The sequence below is a fragment of the Anolis carolinensis genome, chromosome 2 (assembly GCF_035594765.1).
Source record: "Anolis carolinensis isolate JA03-04 chromosome 2, rAnoCar3.1.pri, whole genome shotgun sequence".
Lineage (NCBI taxonomy): Eukaryota > Metazoa > Chordata > Lepidosauria > Squamata > Dactyloidae > Anolis > Anolis carolinensis.
The window spans coordinates 289,617,948-289,641,326 of NC_085842.1; the positions used below are offsets into that span (position 1 = coordinate 289,617,948).

Here is a 23,379-nt window from a genome sequence, read left to right on the forward strand (position 1 = left end):
ATTGATGTTGCCATCCCAGGTGACAGTCGCATTGACGAAAAACAACAGGAAAAACTTAGCCGCTATCAGGACCTCAAGATTGAACTGCAAAGACTCTGGCAGAAACCAGTGCAGGTGGTCCCGGTGGTGATGGGCACACTGGGTGCCGTGCCGAAAGATCTCAGCCGGCATTTGGAAACAATAGGCATTGACAAAATTACGATCTGCCAACTGCAAAAAGCCACCCTGCTGGGATCTGCACGCATCATCCGAAAATACATCACACAGTCCTAGACACTTGGGAAGTGTTCGACTTGTGATTTTGTGAAACGAAACCCAGCATATCTATCTTGTTTGCTGTGTCATACAACGTCGTTGTGTCAATAATAATAATAATAATAATAATAATAATAATAATAATAGGTAGTATTGAATTAAATGTGAATTAATTCTAGGTAAACATGTTGTGGTTTTGGCCAGTAGAGCTAATGGATAAATATGGGGTGTCTGAATCAAAGAATAAAGTGCATATAAAAAGCAATAGTGAAGCAGCTGCTGATCAGAGAGAAGTCAAGGTTCTATATAGGGGAAGAGAATCTTTTTTTGCTGAACTGTTCCATGATGAAAACTACAGAGCTACAATGTTAATGAGTTATTGGATCAAAATAATCAATTGATGCTTTGTTTGACGAAATAGGTGTCTCTGATTTGAGTACTTAATCTTTTTTTCTTTTCAATTCAGATTATGCCCCGAGCAAGGCATAACAGATTAACAAACAATAGTTTTTGGTAGGCTTGTGCAATCTGGGTAAACAGCCATCTGTTTTGGTCTCCCGGATTTCGGCAGGTGGTCCCAATCGGTTTTTCAGGAGCCTCCCGAATTTGGGAGAACAGAAATCCATTTTCAATCTGGGAAGCCGAAAGATTTGTTTTCTGTCTGGCCCATTATGGTGAGGGACCTGCCAGGCTCCCCTTCCCATCATTTTAGGCATTGTTTGTCCTTACATCCTTCATTAAGACCTGGATTAAAAGCAACAGAATTAAGATATCACTCTTTCTGCGATCCTTTCCCTTCTGTCTGTAGAAGAGACCTGGGTTTAATGCTTTGTTTCTACTCTAGAGGAGACAGGAGTTTCAGGTGCTCACACTGCACAGCTCTCTCCCTGCATTCCAAGGCTTCCCATTTCCTAGGGAATGAAGCGGGATTGCAATATGATAGCATTGATTGACTGTATAGTAGTGTGCAGAGACACTGGCTCTATGCTCTAGATTTTCTGCTTCTATACTTATACATATTTACGTAAGTGACCATCCAGTTAATCACCAATGTGTCTCTTACATCTTGCAGTTTTCTGTGTGTATTCTTTATGATGTTTCCAAGAATCTAAAGTTCTTTTTTGCCCTTTCCTAGCCACAACAAGGAAGTGTAAAAGTTCCCAATGTGCCCAGTACACAGCCAGCTATAATGAAACCCACAGAAGAACCACCTGCTTATACTCAAATCGCAAAGGTATATTTCAGATTGTTAATAATAAAATCTGAACAGGAGGAAATGAATTCTTGTTGGTTCTGTCTCTGTTGTTGCTTATTTTTCGATTTCTTTTCTCCCAGGAACATGCTTTGGCCCAGGCTGAACTACTTAAGCGCCAGGAAGAATTAGAAAGGAAAGCAGCCGAACTAGATCGTAGGGAAAGAGAGATGCAGAGTCTCAACCAGCAGGGAGGTACGCCTTAACATCCTCTGAAAAGGCAATAGGCTGCAATTCCTTGATTTTGCACCTGAGGACACAATTTATTTCAGGGCATTCAATGCTGAAGTTAAGCTATAGTCCTTGAAGTGTGGTGTTCACTTCCATAAATAGGTACAAGTAGTTGCCAAATGAGATAAGAATTTTTCTCAGCTTCGGGAGATCTAAAGGTTCAAAATACAAAAAGTTAGTAACTGTAGCATTTGCTTGTTTTGAGAATCAATCCTTTTCCTTTTGTACTGGAATAGCTGAGGAAGTAGTAATCTACAACATCTACCAACACAATCCCAAAAATGTTTATTCAGATGTTTTAATGCAACTTTGTTAGAAGAACATTTACAATGGGTTGGAGCCTTAGTTAGAACAATTTATATTTGTACTGAAATCAATATGTTAAGCACATTTTTATATTAGTTGGACCTTGTTTGTCCATGTTCTTTGCTGTTATTGCTAAAATGTGATCGTTGGCTTAACTTTATTTCCATTCATTGTTCCCCCACCACACACTTGACACATTTATTTAATTATTGCCTCTTGAATCCACAGTCCGTCAGTCCCCCAGCAATTAAACTTTAAAAACCCTTCATTTGCATCAGAGGAAGAAATTTTAAAAGCTAAGTCTGCAACAGGATGAGTACTTGATGTAAAGGAGTTCACATGGGAAGGAGAGAATCAGCATTTTCCTCCTGATCCCTGCTTCATCCTGTTGTCTATTTGCATGACAGTTGGGTCCTTAAGAAGTCAGTGACATGAAGGGACAAAGGGCATGTATCAGAAATGTTTCAACCCCAGTTCAAAGTTTGTGCATAATAAATACCTTCTTTGCACCCAAGCAAAAGTCAGCATTGCTAGTATCACTATTTGGATTTAGGATTGTCATGCTAATTGGCCGAAGGACAGAGCTGTTACATTAATTATGTTATTCCACTTGAAAATAGTCTTTTTAGAAAAGTAAGTATATTGTAGGTAGCATGCTACCTGACTAAGCTGCAGAAGATCAACAAACATTACTTCAGATACTTATCTGAAGTGCTTGGGATCAGAAGCGTTTTGGATTTCAGATCTTTTCAGGTTTTGAAATACTTTTAATCATAACATTAATTTATGTTTCATGTACATCTTATATATGTAGCCTGAAGGTAATTTTATATACCCTATTTGAAGTAATTTGGTGCATGAAACAAAGTTTCTGTACACTGAAGTACGAGAAAGCAAAGGTGTCACTCTCTTGGCCACCTATGTAGACAGTTTCTGAATTGAGGTTTTGAAATTCTGAATAAGGGATGCTCAATCTGTATTACAATAGTAACATTTGTGAAATTGACCTTAATAGCCAAGACTTTATTTTAAATTCTTGCAGGAAGAAAGAACAATTGGCCTCCACTACCTGGCAATTTCCCAGTGGGTCCCTGTTTTTACCAGGATTTCTCTGTAGACATACCTGTAGAATTTCAGAAGACTGTGAAGATTATGTATTATTTGTGGATGTGTAAGTAAAGTCTATAGAGTTTCTGTAAAATATTAAGTTTATGTAGTAGTTGCAATAATTGTCAGAACAGAATCTCCTATAGGCACAGACTTATAAGCATTGCTTAGGTTAACATGTAAGCATTGATATAGCATTATAAGTAAAGCTGAAGTTAATGTAGCTGTTTGACATGGCCATGTGGCAAAATTCCTTCAGATTTCATTTCCTCCATGATCATGAAGAAAAGGAAAAAGCACCAAAGATCTGGGTTAGGATCTCCAAATTGAGTAGTGTTCAAAGGATGCTTCTCTAGGGAGCTTGGAGGTGGGTTTTCCCCTCCTTTTACCTAATGCCTCCCTTAGAAGCTTTTCCAGATGATTTGGGGCCTTCTGAAAGAGAAGGTAAGATAGTACTTTTGTTGGATATGGGTATGAAAGTAAAAAAAAACTGCTTCAACAAAAGCATACAGTGAATTAAAATCCATTGCGTTAGCAGAATTTATTTTTGTGTGTGTGCGAAAACTTTGTTTTATTTCAAACCATAACTACATGGGTGCCCAACTTTTCACAAGTTGAGTTTTTAAATGAACAGTTAAAATTTGACTCACTGTGAGTAAATTTATACACATGCATGCCACTATGTGTAAAAATCTGTGTATGCTGTAATTATTGTCCAGATGTCAGCTATTTAAAAAACACAAGTTGTTGGTGTATTTGCAGGAAAGTCTGGCAATAGATGCAGTTGATTCTTCTGGTTTGGGGCAGAATTTCTGGAGCATTATAGTTTACAATAAATCTCAGCATTTAATCGAATTCAAAGCTCATTGTTGTTTAAAAGCTCAAATTTTACTTTGAGCTAAAATAAAATTTAAAAACAGAGTAAATTCAGCCGCCATAGCAAATTGTTTGATTTAAATAAAGGTGTTCAAGAAGGAGACTGCGATTTCCATTATTGATACAATATAATAAATGGGTATATAATATAACATATGATATAATTATATTAACTACTCTCATTAATTTAGTTCCTCTAAAGACATACAGGCAGTCCCCAAGTTACAAATAAGATAGGTTCTGTAGGTTCGTTCTTAAGTTGAATTTGTATGTAAGTTGGAACAAGTACATTTTAAAGTGTAACTTCAGACAGACATACATATATATTAGCTTTGGCTAGCATAGGGAATGGTTAACACCCCTGTGGTGTTTGTTTTGCTGTCTGTGCCCCTGTTCAGAAGATTTTGTCTCACTTTCTGTCCCTGTGATAATTGAATTTTGAAAAAAAATTGCTTGTTGTGGAAACAAGGATTGGTGCGAAAGCTTCAGTGGAGAGACACCTTTTCCTCATGATAGCTCTTTTAGGAGTGAATTTTGCCTCCTAGGGACGGATTTCTCTCATTTCCTGTTGTCTCACCCACATTCTTAACTATGAGCCATTTGTTAAGTTGGATGTTTGTAACATGGGGATTAGCTATATTTGACAACTGGTGTTTATAACAAGTAAAATGTTTAATGTGTTGTTGAAGGCTTTCATGGCCGGGATCACAGGGTTGTTGTATGTCTTTTGGGCTGTGTGGCCATGTTCCAAAAGTATTCTCTCCTGACGTTTTGCTCACATCTATGGCAGGCATCCTCAGAGGTTGTGAGGCATGGATAACCTAGGCAAGGAAAGGAAAAAATATATATCCGTGAGAGTCCAGGGTGTGGCAAGAGTCCTTTGTCACTGGGAAGCCAGCATTAATGTTGGTTCTCGCAGAAGCAGAGGAAGCAGGAGGACATTTTTGCTCCCTGGCTTCAGGTAGGATTTGGCTAAGATTTGGCTAAGATTTGAAACTGAGTTTGGGCTTGGCTCCTGTGGTCAAAGTCTAACTGTTGTGTGACTGTTGTGTTGAAAGAGAGCCAGGTACTTAAGTTGATTGACAGCAGGCATTGTCCCCTGTTAATTGAGTTTCTGGGAAAGCTTTATTTGCCAGTGTGAGTTTCTGCCAGAGCCTGATCCCAGAAGGGCAGTTGGTTCTCGCAGAAGCAGAGGAAGCAGGAGGACATTTTTGCTCCCTGGCTTCAGGTAGGATTTGGCTAAGATTTGGCTAAGATTTTAAACTGAGTTTGGGCTTGGCTCCTGTGGTCAAAGTCTAACTGTTGTGTGACTGTTGTGTTGAAAGAGAGCCAGGTACTTAAGTTGATTGACAGCAGGCATTGTCCCCTGTTAATTGAGTTTCTGGGAAAGCTTTATTTGCCAGTGTGAGTTTCTGCCAGAGCCTGATCCCAGAAGGGCAGTTGGTTCTCGCAGAAGCAGAGGAAGCAGGAGGACATTTTTGCTCCCTGGCTTCAGGTAGGATTTGGCTAAGATTTGGCTAAGATTTTAAACTGAGTTTGGGCTTGGCTCCTGTGGTCAAAGTCTAACTGTTGTGTGACTGTTGTGTTGAAAGAGAGCCAGGTACTTAAGTTGATTGACAGCAGGCATTGTCCCCTGTTAATTGAGTTTCTGGGAAAGCTTTATTTGCCAGTGTCGCGCGCGCCGTCCTTTGCAGTACATACAGGAAACAAAGCAACATAAACAAATACACAAAGACGTGGTTTGTTGCAGTCTGCACATAAAGTGCGTGCATATTACTTAACTGTACAAAGATCCCACTTGGCCACCACGCTCACCAAGAGATGCAACAAAAGCAAAACATTCCCATCACATGCACCAGCTGTGGCATGTTCCGCTTTTTCACACAAAAACTAGACAACTACATCTGCTCCAAATGCAAACAGATGACTCTGATGGAGCAGAGGATCCAACAGCTCGAGCACCGTATTAAGACCCTTAAGGACATTCAGGCACTCGAGCTCTTCTTGGACACTGCACAACACGCTGCTGTAGATCAGCAGCCTGCATCACACCAACACCACCAAGACCATGATCAGGAACCTTATGGGGAGATCAACTCAAAGGTAGACAACCCTCAGGCTTGGAAGGAGGTCACCCATAGAAGGAGACGCAGGACCAGGCAGCCTCCACAGAACTCCTCTGCTCAGCTGCATTTACACAACAGATTTGAAATTCTTACATCATTAACATACAATCAGGAAACACATCTTGTGGAGGACCACAGTTTCTTAGATACCACTCAGTGGACCATCCTGGATCAATGCGCAGGGGATAGCCCTGACAGGGACAGTGCATCACCACAGTCACACTTATGTAATCATGCAAATGCTCCATCCCCAATCATAGACCAGGAGCAACAGGAACATCCTTGGGAGAGTAATGGGCTCTCGGATGTATCTCAATGGATTGTCATTGATGAATGCACTGGGGATGTTGAGGAGGAGGACAACACTTTACACCTACATGATTCACTTCAACAGGAACACTCTTCAGGGGACATACACACTGTCTTGCACAAAAGGGACCCTGTCAATCCTCAAAGAAAACAGGTCTTGGTAGTAGGTGACTCCCTCCTTAGAGGAACGGAAGCCATCATTTCCAGACCGGATGGGATGGCTCGAGAAACATGCTGCCTCCCGGGGGCAAAAATACACCATATCACTCAGAGGCTCAGCAGGCTCCTAAAGCCCCATCACCCTCCCCACCTTATGTTGATTCATGTAGGTACCAATGACACCGCTAGGCATACTTTTCAAAAGATCACAAATGATTTTCGAGCTCTGGGAACAAAGCTAAAACTGTATAATGTACATGTGATCTTTTCATCCCTCCTCCCCGTTGTAGGACATGGCTCTACAAGGGCCGGAAAAATAGTACAGGTCAATAACTGGCTCAGAAAATGGTGTCAAGAGGAGCATTTTGGCTTCCTTGACCATGGTCTACTCTTCCAAGAGGATGGACTACTGGCAAGCGATGGGGTGCATCTCACACAAGTAGGAAAACATCTTTTTGCACACAGACTCACAAACCTCATCAGGCGCACTTTAAACTAAATCCACTGGGGGAGGGGAACAACAGCCTGGCGAACACTATATTACCCACGACCACAGGGAACCGCCGTAAGGCTAAACGGAGGGCTGCACAAACACAGCAAGGACCAAGTACAGAGAGCACAATAATCCCAAATAAACAGTTCGAGGGGAGGTCACAGGGGCTTACATGTCTTTACACTAATGCTCAGAGCATGGGAAATAAGCAAGACGAACTCCAACTCCTAGCACAGCACCACACATACGATGTCATAGGCATCACTGAAACCTGGTGGGATGACTCCCATCACTGGAATTTAACCATTGAGGGCTATAACCTCTTTCACATAAATAGAACAAAGGGGAGAGGAGGGGGAGTAGCTTTATATGTCAAAAACAGTTACGTTGCAGAAGAAATGCAAGACTGTAATCCGGGAAACCAGCTTGAAAGCATCTGGATAAGAATCAAGGGAATCGGGACTCAAAAAGATCTTGTCGTGGGTGTCTACTACAGACCTCCGAGTCAGGATGAAGGACTTGATGAAGCCTTCTGTCAACAGCTGACCAAACAGGCACAAAGAAGAGATATAGTAGTCATGGGCGATTTCAATTATCCCGATATCTGCTGGAAAACAAACTCAGCCAAGAGTACAAAGTCCAACAAATTCCTCACTTGCCTTGCAGATAATTTTATGGTCCAGAAGGTAGAAGAGGCAACAAGGGGATCAGCAACTCTTGATCTAATCTTAACAAATGTGGAAGACCTGATCAATACAGTTGAAGTGGTTGGATCCTTAGGGGCAAGTGACCATGTGCTCCTGCAGTTTGCAATACAAAGGAATGCTGAAACTAAGACAAGTCAAACACGCATTCTGGACTTTAAGAGAGCTGACTTCCAAAAAATGAAGGAATTACTGAGCGGCATTCCATGGACGCCGATATTAAAAAACAAGGGAGTTAAGGATGGATGGGAGTTTTTCAAAAGTGAAATACTCAAGGCGCAAATGCAAACAGTGCCAACAAAGAAGAAAAATAAGACAAGTGCAAAGAAGCCAGAATGGATGTCCAAAGAACTTCTAACTGAGCTAAAGCTCAAAAGTGACATGCACAAGAAGTGGAAAAGGGGAGAAATCACCAAAGAAGAATTCAAACGTATAGCCAACTCCTGTAGGGAAAAGGTTCGCAAGGCTAAAGCGCAAAATGAGCTCAGGCTTGCCAGGGACATAAAAAACAACAAAAAAGGTTTTTTTGCTTATGTTGGTAGAAAAAGGAAGAAAAAGGAGGCGATAGGGCCACTGCAAGGAGTAGATGGGGTGATGGTGACAGGGGATAGGGAAAAGGCAGAACTGCTTAATGCCTTCTTTGCCTCGGTCTTCTCACAAAAAGAAAGCCATCTTCAACCTCAGCAACATGGAATGGACGAAGGATTGGGGGAAATCCAACCCCAAATAGGGAAACAAGTTGTCCAGGAACACCTGGCCACTCTAAACGAATTCAAGTCCCCAGGGCCAGATCAGCTACATCCAAGAGTATTGAAGGAACTAGCGGAAGTTATTTCAGAACCACTGGCAATCATCTTCGAGAGTTCTTGGAGAACAGGAGAAGTCCCAGCAGATTGGAGGAGGGCGAATGTGGTCCCTATCTTCAAGAAGGGAAAAAAGAACGACCCAAACAATTACCGTCCGGTCAGCCTCACATCAATACCAGGCAAGATTCTGGAAAAGATCATTAAGGAAGTGGTCTGCAAACACTTAGAAACAAATGCGGTCATTGCTAATAGTCAACACGGATTTACCAAAAACAAGTCATGCCAGACTAATCTGATCTCTTTTTTCGATAGAGTTACGAGTTGGGTCGATAAAGGGAATGCCGTGGATGTAGCATATCTAGATTTCAGTAAGGCCTTCGACAAAGTCCCCCACGACCTTCTGGCAAACAAACTAGTAAAATGTGGGCTAGACAAAACTACGGTTAGGTGGATCTGTAATTGGCTAAGCGAACGAACCCAAAGGGTGCTCACCAATGCGTCGTCTTCATCATGGAAAGAAGTGACAAGTGGAGTGCCGCAGGGCTCCGTCCTGGGCCCGGTTCTGTTCAACATCTTTATTAACGACTTAGACGAAGGGTTAGAAGGCACGATCATCAAGTTTGCAGATGACACCAAACTCGGAGGGATAGCTAACACTCCAGAAGACAGGAGCAGAATTCAAAACGATCTTGACAGACTAGAGAGATGGGCCGAAACTAACAAAATGAAGTTCAACAGGGACAAATGCAAGATACTTCACTTCGGCAGAAAAAATGGAAATCAAAGATACAGAATGGGGGACGCCTGGCTTGACAGCAGTGTGTGCGAAAAAGATCTTGGAGTCCTCGTGGACAACAAGTTAAACATGAGCCTACAATGTGATGCGGCAGCTAAAAAAGCCAATGGGATTTTGGCCTGCATCAATAGGGGAATAACGTCTAGATCCAGGGAAGTCATGCTCCCCCTCTATTCTGCCTTGGTCAGACCACACCTGGAATACTGTGTCCAGTTTTGGGCACCGCAGATGAAGGGAGATGCTGACAAGCTGGAAAGCGTCCAGAGGAGGGCAACTAAAATGATTAAGGGTCTGGAGAACAAGCCCTATGAGGAGAGGCTTAAAGAGCTGGGCATGTTTAGCCTGCAGAAGAGAAGGCTGAGAGGAGACATGATAGCCATGTACAAATATGTGAGGGGAAGTCATAGGGAGGAGGGAGCAAGCTTATTTTCTGCTGCCCTGCAGACTAGGACACGGAACAATGGCTTCAAACTACAGGAAAGGAGATTCCACCTGAACATCAGGAAGAACTTCCTCACTGTGAGGGCTGTTCGGCAGTGGAACTCTCTCCCCCGGGCCGTGGTGGAGGCTCCTTCTTTGGAGGCTTTTAAGCAGAGGCTGGATGGCCATCTGTCGGGGGTGCTTTGAATGCGATTTCCTGCTTCTTAGCGGGGGGTTGGACTAGATGGCCCTTGAGGTCTCTTCCAACTCTACTATTCTATGATTCTATGATTCTATGATTCTATGTTTCAGTTAATCACCCTAATTAGCATTGGAAAGGTTTTGTCTCTTGCCTGGGGGGCATCCTTTGTTCAGTCATTCGCCATCCTTGGGGCTCCTCTGCCCTCATAGTGTTGGTTCCCATCTACTGTTTTGATTCTAGAGTTTTTTAATACTGGTAGCCAGATTTTGCTCATTTTCGTGGTTTCCTCCTTTCTGCTGAAGTTGTCCACATGCTTGTGGATTTCAATGGCTTCTCTGTGTAGTCTGACATGATAGTTGTTGGAGTGGTCTAGCATTTCTGTGTATATTATTTGAGAACAAATATACTTTATCCATGTCTCACAACCTCTGAGGATGCCTGCCATAGATGTGGGCGAAACGTCAGGAGAGAATACTTCTGGAACATGGCCACACCGCCCGAAAGACATACAACCCAGTAAAATGTTTGTTTGCAGTAAATAGTCATTAATGCTACTAGGATTGCAATTCAGAACATCTAGCCTTTCAGTAGACATCCCTTTTAACATCATTCCTTTACATCTGTGTAGAGACAGAAAAACAACTCTGAATTGAAGGATTTCTGTTGGACTTATGTAAATATTGCAACAATTCTACCTTAAAAATAGTGATTAAAGTAGCTTGCAGAAGCCAAGTGATCCGACAATGTGAATGAGTGTATTTAAATGACTGAAAGCTGGGGCACTGAACTGAAGTAGTGCAGAGATGTTGGCAGGGAGAGCAGCTAGAACGCACTTGAGTCATATCTGAAGCTGAGTTTCTGAGCAAAATAGCTTTTCTGGATGAGATGGAAAGCAGTTGCCTATTTTCTTTAGCTGAAGACAAATATTTCATAATTGGGAGAATAATAAATGTAGATCTTGGGTTTGCTTTTTGTTGACAGAAGGACTTGTTCTGTTAACTGATTTTGATTTTGCAACACATTTCTGCTGGCAGAATAGACGAGGATTTTCTCTCTTTCCCTCTTGTTATATTCTTAGGTTTCTTCAGTTCCCTTCCTACTGTAATCTGTGTTCCATGAAAACCTATACTGAAAGTTGGGGACATTTGGGAAAGTGGCACTAAGGACGGCAGGGGAAACAAAAATCAGTGAATTATCTTCTGCCATTTCTGCTGGCAAGAGAGTTTTCCTCAGGATGCTGCCTCACTGAAATTAGAAACTGTATCTAACCCACTGCACTCATAGCTAGTACTACAATTATTTATAATGGTTTAGGCGAGGAGTCATAAGTTTTTGCTTTCACTTACTTAAATAGAGAGCTACATAATGTCTTCATTGTATTTGTATAAATCCAAAGTACTGCATGCAGTGTTTAGAGTAAGCTTGAAGATCTTTCACCACCCTTTCCAGCAAGAAAGTCAAAAAGGCTTCTCCCCTCTTGTTAAGGGCACAGGACACTGGAATTTTCCAAGAAGTCCATTCAAGGCTGGGACCTAAGATAATTGTCAGACTCTATTTTGAGATTTATCCTGTTTTAATGAAAACAAATTTGTGTAACAAAATCTTAAGAGTTTAAAATCTAATTTAAATTTAATGTGTTTTATCCATGCTGGCTACATAATAAGATGCTGATATAAGACTGGTGACAGATTATGTATTAAGATTTTGTATTGCTTTAATACTTCTGAAATTATGCTTATTTGATTTTAATATGCCTGTATTTTCCCCCAGTCCATGCAGTCACACTATTTCTTAACATCTTTGGATGCCTGGCCTGGTTTTGCCTTGATCCTAAGCGAGGAGTTGATTTTGGATTGAGTATTCTCTGGTTCTTACTTTTCACACCCTGTTCCTTTGTCTGCTGGTACAGACCACTTTACGGAGCCTTCAGGTAAACAGTACTTCCAACCATGTGAAAACAGTAGTATTAAAATACATACAGAAATTAACTATTTTAAAATCTTTAATGACTTAAATAAGTGTTTCATCATTTATAGTGTGATTTCTTGTATAATGTTGGTTGCAAGTAATAGCATCTTTCAAAGCATGAATTGAGAAAAAACATATGCATTAGATTTTTTACAAACATAGTTGTGATTTTTAAAAATAGAATGGTAAGTTGCGAGATGAATATAGGGCAGTCAAAAATATATATGTATCTATCTCATTCTTAAATATACTGTTCTGCATTTAATACAGGGTGTTTGAAAAAGAACTCCCTATTCACCATTTAAATTAAATGGTGAATAGGGAGTTCTTTTTCAAACACCCTGTATAAAAGGTCATATTAACAACTATTTTAGTTCATGCCATCACTTATTTTACTATTTTCAACACTGGTGCATTTATTTTACAGAGTTCTACAGGTTATTACATTTTTTAAATAAGTCTAATATTTGAGAGTCAGTATGAACTATTGTGTACCAGTCATACACTCTCAACCTAACATCCCTCACTGGAGAAAAGTGGGTAAGAGGAGGGCCATGAATATGGTCTGATAGACAATAAGATAAGTGGTCTGTCCTGGAGACAGTAAGATTCCTGCTTTATCTAAACACTAGCTATGTAAGAAAATATATTTCTAGTCTTAGAATAAGTCATGTCTCCAAATAAGAAAGGATTTAAAGTGAAAAGAGTCTGGTTGTATGTTAATAAATACAATATTATCAAATGAAATATTTTTGTTAATCTACCTGTAACATTGCGAGGTTGTTTTAGTAGTTTACCTTGCTTTATGAATCAAGACACTTTATATTGTTTTGTTTTGCTTCTGAAGTCTGGTATTTCAATAGTGTTAGCTGTTTTAGTAGTGTTGAATTTTTTATAGATTAATCAGATTATATTGATAGTTGAGGTTTGGGAATGCTATCACAAACAGTAGACAGTTTTATTTCCATAAGGATTTGCTGTAGTCATGAAAAACAGTACTTCTGTATGTATCATGTTTCACATTTCTATTTATGATTGTGCTCTACTTGTCGAGGTGTTGAGCTTCCCCTTTTGTAATGTTTGGCAAATACCATAAATACTTGACTTTTTTCTCTTTATCTCTTTGTTTCAGAAGTGACAGCTCCTTTAGATTCTTTGTTTTCTTCTTTGTATACATTTGTCAATTTGCTGTACATGTACTTCAGGCGGCAGGATTCCAAGGATGGGGCAATTGGTAAGGCAACTGCTTTATTATATAGCATTAATTGTAGGTGGGAGTTAGATTAACATGCCATGTTTTCAAAGTTTAATAATATACCGAGGGATACTTACTTATGGCTACGTCGGTTGGGGGCAAGGGTGAAGCAAAATCATTGTGTTATAAGCAGCACATACCTGATTACTATCTACTAAAAATATCCATAGCTATAATGTATTATCTAGATGCCCATAGTAGGGAATTTACACTTTAAGTGACCCATATATCAAAATCTCAGATCTAAAGTTCATTAGAAGGCGCTGTGACCCCAAAATACAGGGGAAATATATGATTTAAGATACAGGATTTCTAGCCTTGTTGCGTGGCTATCAGAGACTACTGATTAGCCATATGATCATTTTTGCTTGGGCTATTTTGTTATCAGTAGTTGTCTGCCAGTTATGTAGAGATTTTAAAGAAAATGCTGGGAGAATTCCGAGGAACTTTATGTAGCCTCCAAGCTTTGTTCACCCTTTAATTAATTATGTCAAGCTATGGGATAAAAGTGTTTATAAGCAATCCTTGCCTCTTTTCAGACCAGCAGCAGCCGATATTTGTACTCTGCTTGGATTGTAATCTTCCCATAGTGCTGTTTCTAGTGGCTGTGAACTTGTATTAGCAATTATAAAGACAAAAAAGAAATGTTACAGGCCTAGGTGACTTACTAAAATCTCAACAGTCACTTTGGCATTAAGTGATGTGGAGTAGTTTCTAAAAAGCATGTCTTGAGTAGGAAAAAACATCTAAATCCATTGTAGCAACTGAGTTTTCAGATTTTTGAATCGGACACAGGGATAATATGCAAGAGGTTGCTTATGGTAGCTTTGGTGGCTTGTCTATGTAGTGGAGCCCAGATTAGTGTAATAGTGGTTGTGTCAGTGCAGTTAGTTTAACATACAAACTGTTATGGTTATTGAATAGGCATGTCTTAAGTTTTTGTTCATTTGTACCAACATGGGTTACCAGTTAAAAAATAATGAAGCCTAACTATGTTTATTCTACGTAGAGGAATGAATGAGGGAGAAGAGATCCCACAGGATCATTCAAGAAATAGTTGAAGTGATTGGAAAGATAATTGGATAGTGATTTTTATTTCTAGGGTAATGCTGCTCTGCCCACACAGTGTTTACATTTCAGAAGATAATGAATCATATTGAATCACATAGTTTGTTTAGAATGCATGTGGCTTTTACAGGTTTTCACACTTGGTTAAACTGTTTTCTTTTTCCAGTTTTGATATGTTCTACGGCTTTTCAGTTACAGCATATGAACTTACTGAAATTAATAGCAGGCTCATTAGTAGTGGGTTGCTGCGAGTTTTTTGGGCTGTATGGCCATGTTCCAGCAGCATTCTCTCCTCTAACATTTCGCCCGCATTCGTGGCTGACATCTCCAGAGGTTCTGTTAGCAGTGAGGCAAGTGTAGTGTATATATACCTGTGGAATAACCAGGGTGGAAGAGACAGAACCCTTGTCTGTTTAAAGCAAGTGTGAATGTTGCAACCAGCAAGCTTGAATTAGCATTTGAGTAGCCATGAGGTTTGCAAAGTCAGTCAGTGAGGATATCTGCATAGAGGTATCCTGGCCTTTGTTGCCTGGAGGCATTATCTGTTTGTGAGGTGTTAACCGGCCTTTGATTGCTTGTTGTATGGAGTTCTCCTGTTTCCGAGTGGTGTTCCATTAGTAGTTCATATGCTGTAATGTATGTCTCTTGTGAAAACATGTATAAATGGTGCAGTCAAGTTGTATACCAATAGTCCTCTAGAAAGGTTTTGCTTTTAATTACATTGCATTGCTGCAAAGGTAAATCTCATGCCAGCACCACTTACGGCACATGTCCTTTTAAAAATGGAAACCTCGTGATATACAGTGCTTGACACCAAAAAAATATTGGTCAGAATCTGTGGGGTGACACAGTGACCCAGATGACACAGATGTCCAAGATTTGTAAGAAATACAGGCAGTCCCCAGGTTGCGAACAAGATAGATTCTGTAGGTTTGGTCTTAAGTTTAATGTGTATAGAAATCGGAACATTTTAAAAGCACAACTTCAGCCATATATATACACACACACACACTTTGGATAGCAGAGGGAAGGGTTAACACTCCTGTGACATTCGTTTTGCTGTCTGTGCCCCTGTTCAGAAGATTTTACCTCACTTTCTGTCCCTGTGATGAAAATGGCTTGTTGTAGAAACAAGAATTGGTGAGAAAGTTTCAGTGGAGACAACTTTTCCCCATGATAACTCTCAGGAATGAATTTCCCTTCTGAGGGGTAGATTTCTCTCACTTCCTGTTGTCTCAGCCCCATTCTTATCCATAAGTCGTTTGTTTGTAATTGGATGTTTGTAACTTGGAGACTGCCTGTAAAGGATAAGGCAACATGGATTCTAGTCACTTTTTCTAGCTCCCTAATTATAAATTTAATAAAATTTGGCCCATGGAATTTCTCTCTCTCTCTGTGTGTGTGTGTGTGTGTGTGTGTGTATGCAAGTCTACTTTTATAAATGTAAATTTTTCTGAAAGTATAAAACCTTAGGAAAAAATGTTTTCCTATGTTTTCCTTTTGATTTTGCAAAATTGGAAAATGCAGTATCAAGCCTCCTTGTCTAAGAAAATGAGGTCACCATTAGTCAATAGGGGATTTAAGGTATGCACAAAGAGAGTGCATATGATTAAAATAATGCTTAACCGGGTAGTAATATACTCTACTAATTGACAGCATTTTATACCTGCCAGGAAGAGTTATATAATTTCAAATGCGCCCGCAGGTGTATTTTGCTCTACTTTACATACCATATAAGAAATAGCAAAGTTTTGAATTCTGTCAGTTACGAACTCCCCCTATGTCTGCAATATATATGCAGAGCTACTTCTTACCAGAATGAGGTTTTTCAAAAAGTTTTGTCTCCCGCCCCCATTTCCTGTAGTCTATATTGGGAGGCTGAATGGTAAAATTATACATTTACAGACACACACAGAGAGAAAGAATGTTGGTGAAAAGAACAATAGTAATGGGTCCAATTCTGAGGTCGAAGACTGCTGTTTTATCTACAGCAATTGCTGTATTTTATTGTTTTTACCAGGGGGTACTGTGAAATTATGATGTTGTGTTTACTGTTTATTGCCTATCTTTTGTTTTGTACTTGTTGCATTTTGTATTTTATGTCACACCTTGAGTGTTTTGTGAGCCGCCCCAAGTCCCTCTGGAAGATGGTGGTGGGATATAAATAGTCGTTGTTGTTGTTGTTGTTATTAAGTCTGTAGTATACAAATATTTATGAGCTCTTTTTTTCTCTTCAGTGGATGGATTTCATCTCTCACTGGGCTTAACCTTAGTATCCCAGTAGGCATCATGATGATAATCATAGCCGCACTTTTCACAGCGTCTGCCGTAATCTCACTAGTTATGTTTAAAAAGGTCAGTACTCTTCATGTACCAAATCCTCACTATTGATAGGGGTGTATATGCATATGTGCATGTTAATCATGTGTCTGTTAAATGTTTTCTTAATATGCATTTTCTAAAGTCTGTCACCTGACACTGGATTAGATACTGGATTTTAGTTTATTATTAAAATTTGTATTATAATAATTGTGAACTAATTCAGGTTGGAATTTGCTTAACTTCTTTCTTTTTTCCAGATTTCTTCAGTTATAGTAGGAATGCTTAGCCCAGTGTTGTTTTGTTTTAGATAGTTTCAGAAGTATATGAAATAAAATTTGGAGTAATGTTAGGAACCACTATCCACAGAGCCTCCTTCCCTTCTATTGGGATTTAGCTTCCCTTTGTAGATTCTCATCCAGGCCATTTTAGCATCTGGACACTGATTCAACACCCAATGGCCTTAACTAACTCCAGTGATAAGGAGAAATAGAACTATTGCCAGAATACTGATGGCACCTGAACCTCAGACTTCTCATGTTCTCACCTACTGGTGTAACATATATGGTGAACGACATGAGGAATAAGGTGTGGACACTTGTAGCAGTTTACAGCCTGATAGCCATAAGGATGACCTGTAGTCTGGAATCAGATCACGGACAGATCTGACCATAACCATGCCTCCTTCTCCTCCTTCTCCTATTTCATAGAACTGTACTGTGAGCCATGATATGAAAAAGCAACCAGGAGATTCAAGAATACCTAGAATTAGTTAATTAGAGCCAATAAGGCTGCTTCAGTCCTGCCTTTTGTCTAAAATCAGCTTGAAATTTACCCGAATCTGTTTTCCCTAGAATGTTTGAAATTGCCTAGTCGCCACATACTGAACCATCCTACTAAACAAAAGGAGATATTAGCATTAGGGCAGCAGTTCTTATTTAGGGGCTAACAAAGATCCTTAAAAGTGCACTACAGCCTTATCCAAACATTGGAGTTTTTGAGAAAGTCTGAAATCTCCAAAAAGTGAAAGAGTTGAACATTTGAAGAGAGATTATGGAAGAAAGCACAAAACAAGGCATGGATACTGATAGATGAGATAGCCAGATTGATAGATACGATTCCATTTCTCATTTTATCCAAACAAGTTTCATTCAAATATGTTTGTAGCTGTTTGTTGTAACCACTAGAGGTCAGACTTCATATATACAACTACAGTAGAGTCTCACTTATCCAACACTCGCTTATCCAATGTTCTGGATTATCCAACATATTTTTGTAGTCAATGTTTTCAATATTACGTGATATTTTGGTGCTAATTTTGTAAATACAGTAATTACAACATAACATTACTGCGTATTGAACTACTTTTTCTGTCAAATTTATTGTATAACATGATGTTTTGGTGCTTAATTTGTAAAATCATAACCTATTTTGATGTTTCATAGGCTTTTTTTTAATCTCTCCTTATTATCCAACATATTCACTTATTCAATGTTCTGCCAGCCCGTTTATGTTGGATAAGTGAGACTCTACTGTACTTTGTTGTTACATGCCATCAAGTTGGCATTACTTTTTAGTAACAGTCCTGCTAAGGTCTTGCAAATTCAGAGCTGTAGCTACTATACAGTTAGAATCATAGCCAGCCAACAAGCCTGGATCAGTATTGGGAGGTTGGTCCTATTCATAAGGAAGGTATTTTGATCATTGTGGATAGATACATGGGATGGGGGCCTTCATTTAAAAGTACTTAGCTAACCAGAAACATTAAGAGCCTAGACATTCAAGGAATTTGCCTTGCTTTATGTTGATTGTAACCTTCCTATTATAGGTTTAAGGAATGGAATACCTAGTAGAAATCTGAAAAGTCTATAGAGACTGAAAGATTCTAAATTCGATGCTCCAAAAACTCTTTAAATGTGTACACATTAGGGTTAATGATTGGATAGAACTTTGCATTGAATTTTATTGAACTAGTTGTTTATTTGGGAAGCAATGATACATTATATACCAATACAAAAATAATCATAAACTTAGAAGGGACTGCAAGGGCCATCTTGTCTGACCCCCATGTCATGCAGGAATGCAAAATTAAAGCACATCTGAAAGATACTCATCCAACCCGTTTAAAGGGCTTCAAATAAGGTGGTTCCACCACCCTTAAAGGTAGTCTGCTCCACTGTTGAGCAGTTCTCACTCACATGGGATTCTCCTGTTTAGGTGGAATCATTTTTCTTGGAATTTCAATTAATTGGTTCATTTGAATCTCTGCCAGTATTTAAAGATATCCATTATAGTTTTTAGTCCTGAGGAATCCTGAAAATATAAAAAAAATCTATTTTTAATGCTGCCGTTTTTCAACTGTAGCCCACAATATTAGAAATATAGATTTTATCAAATGTTAGGCAGAACATATCCTGTCAACACTTTCATGGAAAAACAAGATTTTGAGTAAGGGTCATCTAGGTAAGGGATTTTCAGGGTTTTTTAAAAAGAAAATATTCAAGACCTGCTGCGTTACTTCTCAGTCTTCTATTCCCCAAGCTAAACATACTAGCTCCCAGAACCATTTTGTCATAGGGCTTGGTTTGCAGATCTTATGCCATTTTGGTCATAATGTTCCGGACGTATTCCAGTTTATCATTAGCCTTGTAGGATCCAGACTGAACATAGTATTCCAGGTAAAGCTTGAATAAAGTTGAATAGACTGATGCTTCACTTGATCTGGACACCATAATCCTGTTGATAAAGCCAAGTTCTTCCTTGTAATTTGAAGCATTGCTTATCCATATTTCTGTGTCATCACATTTTGCATTTCAGTGTTTTGCCAATGGTTTCCAATTAGGTGATTGGAAGTAGGCAGAATGTAATAATATGAATATGAAGGAACCCAACAGGGAAACCTTGTTTGCACGAGCATCATCATGTTGTACCAAATCATATAAGTTAAATCATCTGCAATATAAATTGACTATGATTTAATATGCTAGTTCTTAGTCTTCAGCATTTCCATTATTTTGCCTCTTAAGTATTTTGATGCCTAAGAAACCCTGCGGAAAGCTACATAAAATGTAGACATTGTCTTCCATCACAAAACACTTCTCACTATGATTTTTTTTTCTGGTTTCTTCATAGGTGCATGGCCTATATCGCACAACTGGAGCAAGTTTTGAGAAAGCCCAACAAGAATTTGCAACAGGGGTGATGTCCAACAAAACTGTACAAACTGCAGCAGCCAATGCAGCATCAACAGCAGCTACTAGTGCAGCTCAAAATGCTTTTAAGGGTAACCAAATATAGAGAAAAAGAGATGAAACTCACTACAACTCTCTGGCTGTATTTTATTTTCCAGTCACTTATATTCCCTGAAGACTTGTGTTAAAAATGCACACAGCATGTATGTCTCTTGAAGCTGTGCATGAGCTAAACAGGATAAGGTCATTGTTCCATTCCTTGACAAAATATTTATTCGGACATATTTCCTGGCTACTACTATTGACATAAAATGGTTCTATTTTTCTCCATATTTTTGAAGGCACCCTATATTTGGTGACAATTTCAACTGTAGATCTGAAAAAGATTGGCAGCTCCTGAGGTCAATTTTAATGAGATTTTTGGCTTTTTTTCTGGTTGAAATTTTTTCTCCAGAACCATTCACTTTGACTTGAGACAAGCACTTTGGATTAAATACTGTTGTTTCTAATAACTTGCTTCCCTACTTTCTTAAGTAAGAAACAGGGCAGCTGATAGTTTTGATCAAGAAATTTTGGCCGCTGCTGCTTTATAGCTTCAGCAGCTGATGAAGGACAGATGTAAGCTTAAAATAAGTATGCTAGATAATGTAAATTCTTTTTTAGGATAATAAATCTTTTGATAAACATCTGAGTTTGCATGAAACAGTTTTGACCATGCTGAGCTGTTGTTTTAGTCCAGATTTTGTCTCTATCACTATAGTGTTTGTTGGGAATTTGTTTTTTCATGGTGTAAGGTGTTCTAACTGAGAAATATTGGAGCACAGGTGTTCCACCAGAAGAAGATGAAGAGGCGTTAATTACGTTGAATTGGAGCTGAGCAATTATATTTTAAATTCAGTATTCATGACTTTGGAAAACATACTGTTAAGATACTTTTAAAATCATGGATGTAGTGTGGAATTCAGGGTATTCATTAAAAATATGCTTTTAACCAGTATCTGGAACACTTCTATTAGTAGTCCTTCTTGACCTGTTAAAATGCCGTGGAATTTTTTGTTGTGTTTAAGAATTCCAACTTTTTTTTAAAAAAATGTGCACTTGTGTTTAACAATGGTACTGAATCTTAGCCTTGTCAGTCACAGTGTTTACTGCTTCTGTAAGCATCTGGATATACAATATTTCATTTAAATTTTAAATCGTAATCACAAGTGAGACTCTACTGTACTTTGTTGTTACATGCCATCAAGTTGGCATTACTTTTTAGTAACAGTCCTGCTAAGGTCTTGCAAATTCAGAGCAAACTTATCAGGCTTTTAAAAACTGACATTCAATTATGTACATGAAATCTTTTAACATACTTCAGCCTTCGTGTATAATTTAATCTGAATAAATGCATTGTATTCAATGCAAACTGAGGAAGAGTTTCCAGCATTGATCAGCTGACAATGTGTTGTACAGAGGTTCTTGGTGGCTTTTAATTCATCAGCATAACATTCCGAGTCCTAATTGACTCAGTTTTTGATAATTTCCCCCCACCTGGTATTGTGAGGCATCCAAACTTTTGGGTGGTAACTTGGAGCATATCTTGTGCTAACGCTTGAAAAATACTCATCTGTAATTACAAAATAAAACAATGAGGAAACTAGAACTGTTTAGTTACACCTATAAATAGTAAAATGTGAGGATTATTTGTATAAATAATTTTTAGTTTTCATATGAAGTAAAGGGTAAGTAAAATTATGGATGTAGCTTAAAAATCAGGGCACATATTTCTTGATCAATAAGGTCAATGTGTTTGCTTTCACAACCTTTATGTACTTTTATTTCAGTACATAAGTAGTCCTGTTATTAATTCTTTAAACTATATTGAGAGGGAAAACTATTAATGGTTTGCAAAAAGATGGTTCTTGAATATTTTTTCTCAGGGGATAAAGCAGATTGAAACTTGAATTATATAAACGGAGATCTAGTTTTCAATAGTTTTGTCAGTTATGCCAGCCCCAGAAAATATGTTTTAACGTCGGCTGACTGTTAGTATTCTTACAAACCTCTGGAAAAATAATCCAACACATTTGATCAGAAGTGCTAGAGTAAATTTCCATTGTCCCCCAACTTCTGATTTTTCATGTTGGCAGAAGGCTGTTGTATGTTAAAAATGTTAAGATATTGATGTTACTAAAGAACATCAATGAAGAGATATGTGCCCACTACAAGTCATTTTGTAGTATCCAGTTGTGGAAAGTTTATTTCAGATTGATTTTCAACACTGGATCATCAGTAGTCTGATTTATATAATTTTGGCATTGGGGTTATTTATCTGAGGGATATCTGTATATTTGTAAATTACTAACAATGCTTTGCCATCATGGTGAATGTCATGGTTCTGTAGAAATGCACACAGATCTTCTGATGTTGCATGTCTAGATAGTTCAAAGGTTTTGCATATTTATTGTATTAACTCAGTGACATAGAATAAACATGTTTCCTGAATGTTTGCTCTGTATAGTTTTAAAAACAAGCTAGGAGTGTTTTTTAAAGGTTAGATGGAATGAAAGAGGGTTAAAATGTACAGAAAAATCATGTTATTTACCCTGATCCAGCTTTAGTCTTGTATAGTTAGTTACATATATAAGTTACAGAGTATGGATGCAGATATAGCAAAAATTCAGAAGTGCAGGAAGACACCCATAATTGGATGCTCATCTAAATGAAAGGTTCCCACTGCAATGCTTTACTTTATATGGATGTGCAACTGGATATGCACCCCGTCCATGTTCTTGTTCTACATGTAACTATGCACTATTAAAGCTGGGTCAGGGAGTTTTTTGTATTCTGTATATAGATTCTGTAACCTTCTGCAGTGGGAAACCCGTGTCAATTACTGGAACAGTTTATTAGTACAGTTAGAACTGGGATTGTTCTTAAGGAAATACCCAGTTAATAGATGCAGTGTTTTGGTTCTGTGATGTAAATTGGAAGCTTTTAAAAAAGAAAATGGTTTGTCAGTACTGATGAAATCTACAAGTTTTAAATTTGTCCAGGAATTTGTTGGAAGTAAAATTAAACCTCTGAAAATGACTGTTACTTGCTGTCTTTTATATTAGGATCATTTTGTCTGCTGCTGTGCAAGATCATTTACTCTGTTGATCTTTACAGAATGCATCAACAAAGATAGCAACCAGAAGACAGAGTAGTACAGAACCAGCTCTGCACCTCAAGTACAGGAGTGGCACCTTTTCTTTGTCTTTCCATTCTCAAAAAGCTGTTGTATTGCACCACACAGTAGGCTAAATCTAAATGTAGAGGTATATTTGATATGGCTTTAAGGAGTGCCATAGCAAGGGAAGCCAAAGTTGCATTAGACATTTATAAACCTTTTGTTCTAAGCTTTAGAAGTTCTCCAGGTTGTGGCTGAAATGGGCATTTTCTGTGCATATGACTGCATTTTCTGTGCATACAGCAATTTCATAGACACTATTTTCATGTCAAGGGAAGCATTCCCATCATCCTCTTCAATCCAGACATGGGCTGTTATT

At 38.7% G+C, this 23,379-nt stretch overlaps 1 protein-coding gene across 1 annotated transcript in view; it reads left to right on the forward strand.

Annotated features, from left to right (window-relative positions):
- Positions 1-22,921, forward strand: part of scamp1 (secretory carrier membrane protein 1) — a 59,938-nt gene extending 37,017 nt beyond the window's left edge. The window contains exons 3-9 of the mRNA XM_062972351.1: positions 1,391-1,489; positions 1,591-1,702; positions 3,087-3,215; positions 11,813-11,972; positions 13,143-13,244; positions 16,571-16,688; positions 19,785-22,921. Coding sequence (XP_062828421.1) covers positions 1,391-1,489; positions 1,591-1,702; positions 3,087-3,215; positions 11,813-11,972; positions 13,143-13,244; positions 16,571-16,688; positions 19,785-19,949 — 885 coding nt within the window. The 3' untranslated portion in view covers positions 19,950-22,921. The remainder of the gene's footprint in view (positions 1-1,390; positions 1,490-1,590; positions 1,703-3,086; positions 3,216-11,812; positions 11,973-13,142; positions 13,245-16,570; positions 16,689-19,784) is intronic.
- The last annotated feature ends 458 nt before the right edge of the window (positions 22,922-23,379 follow it).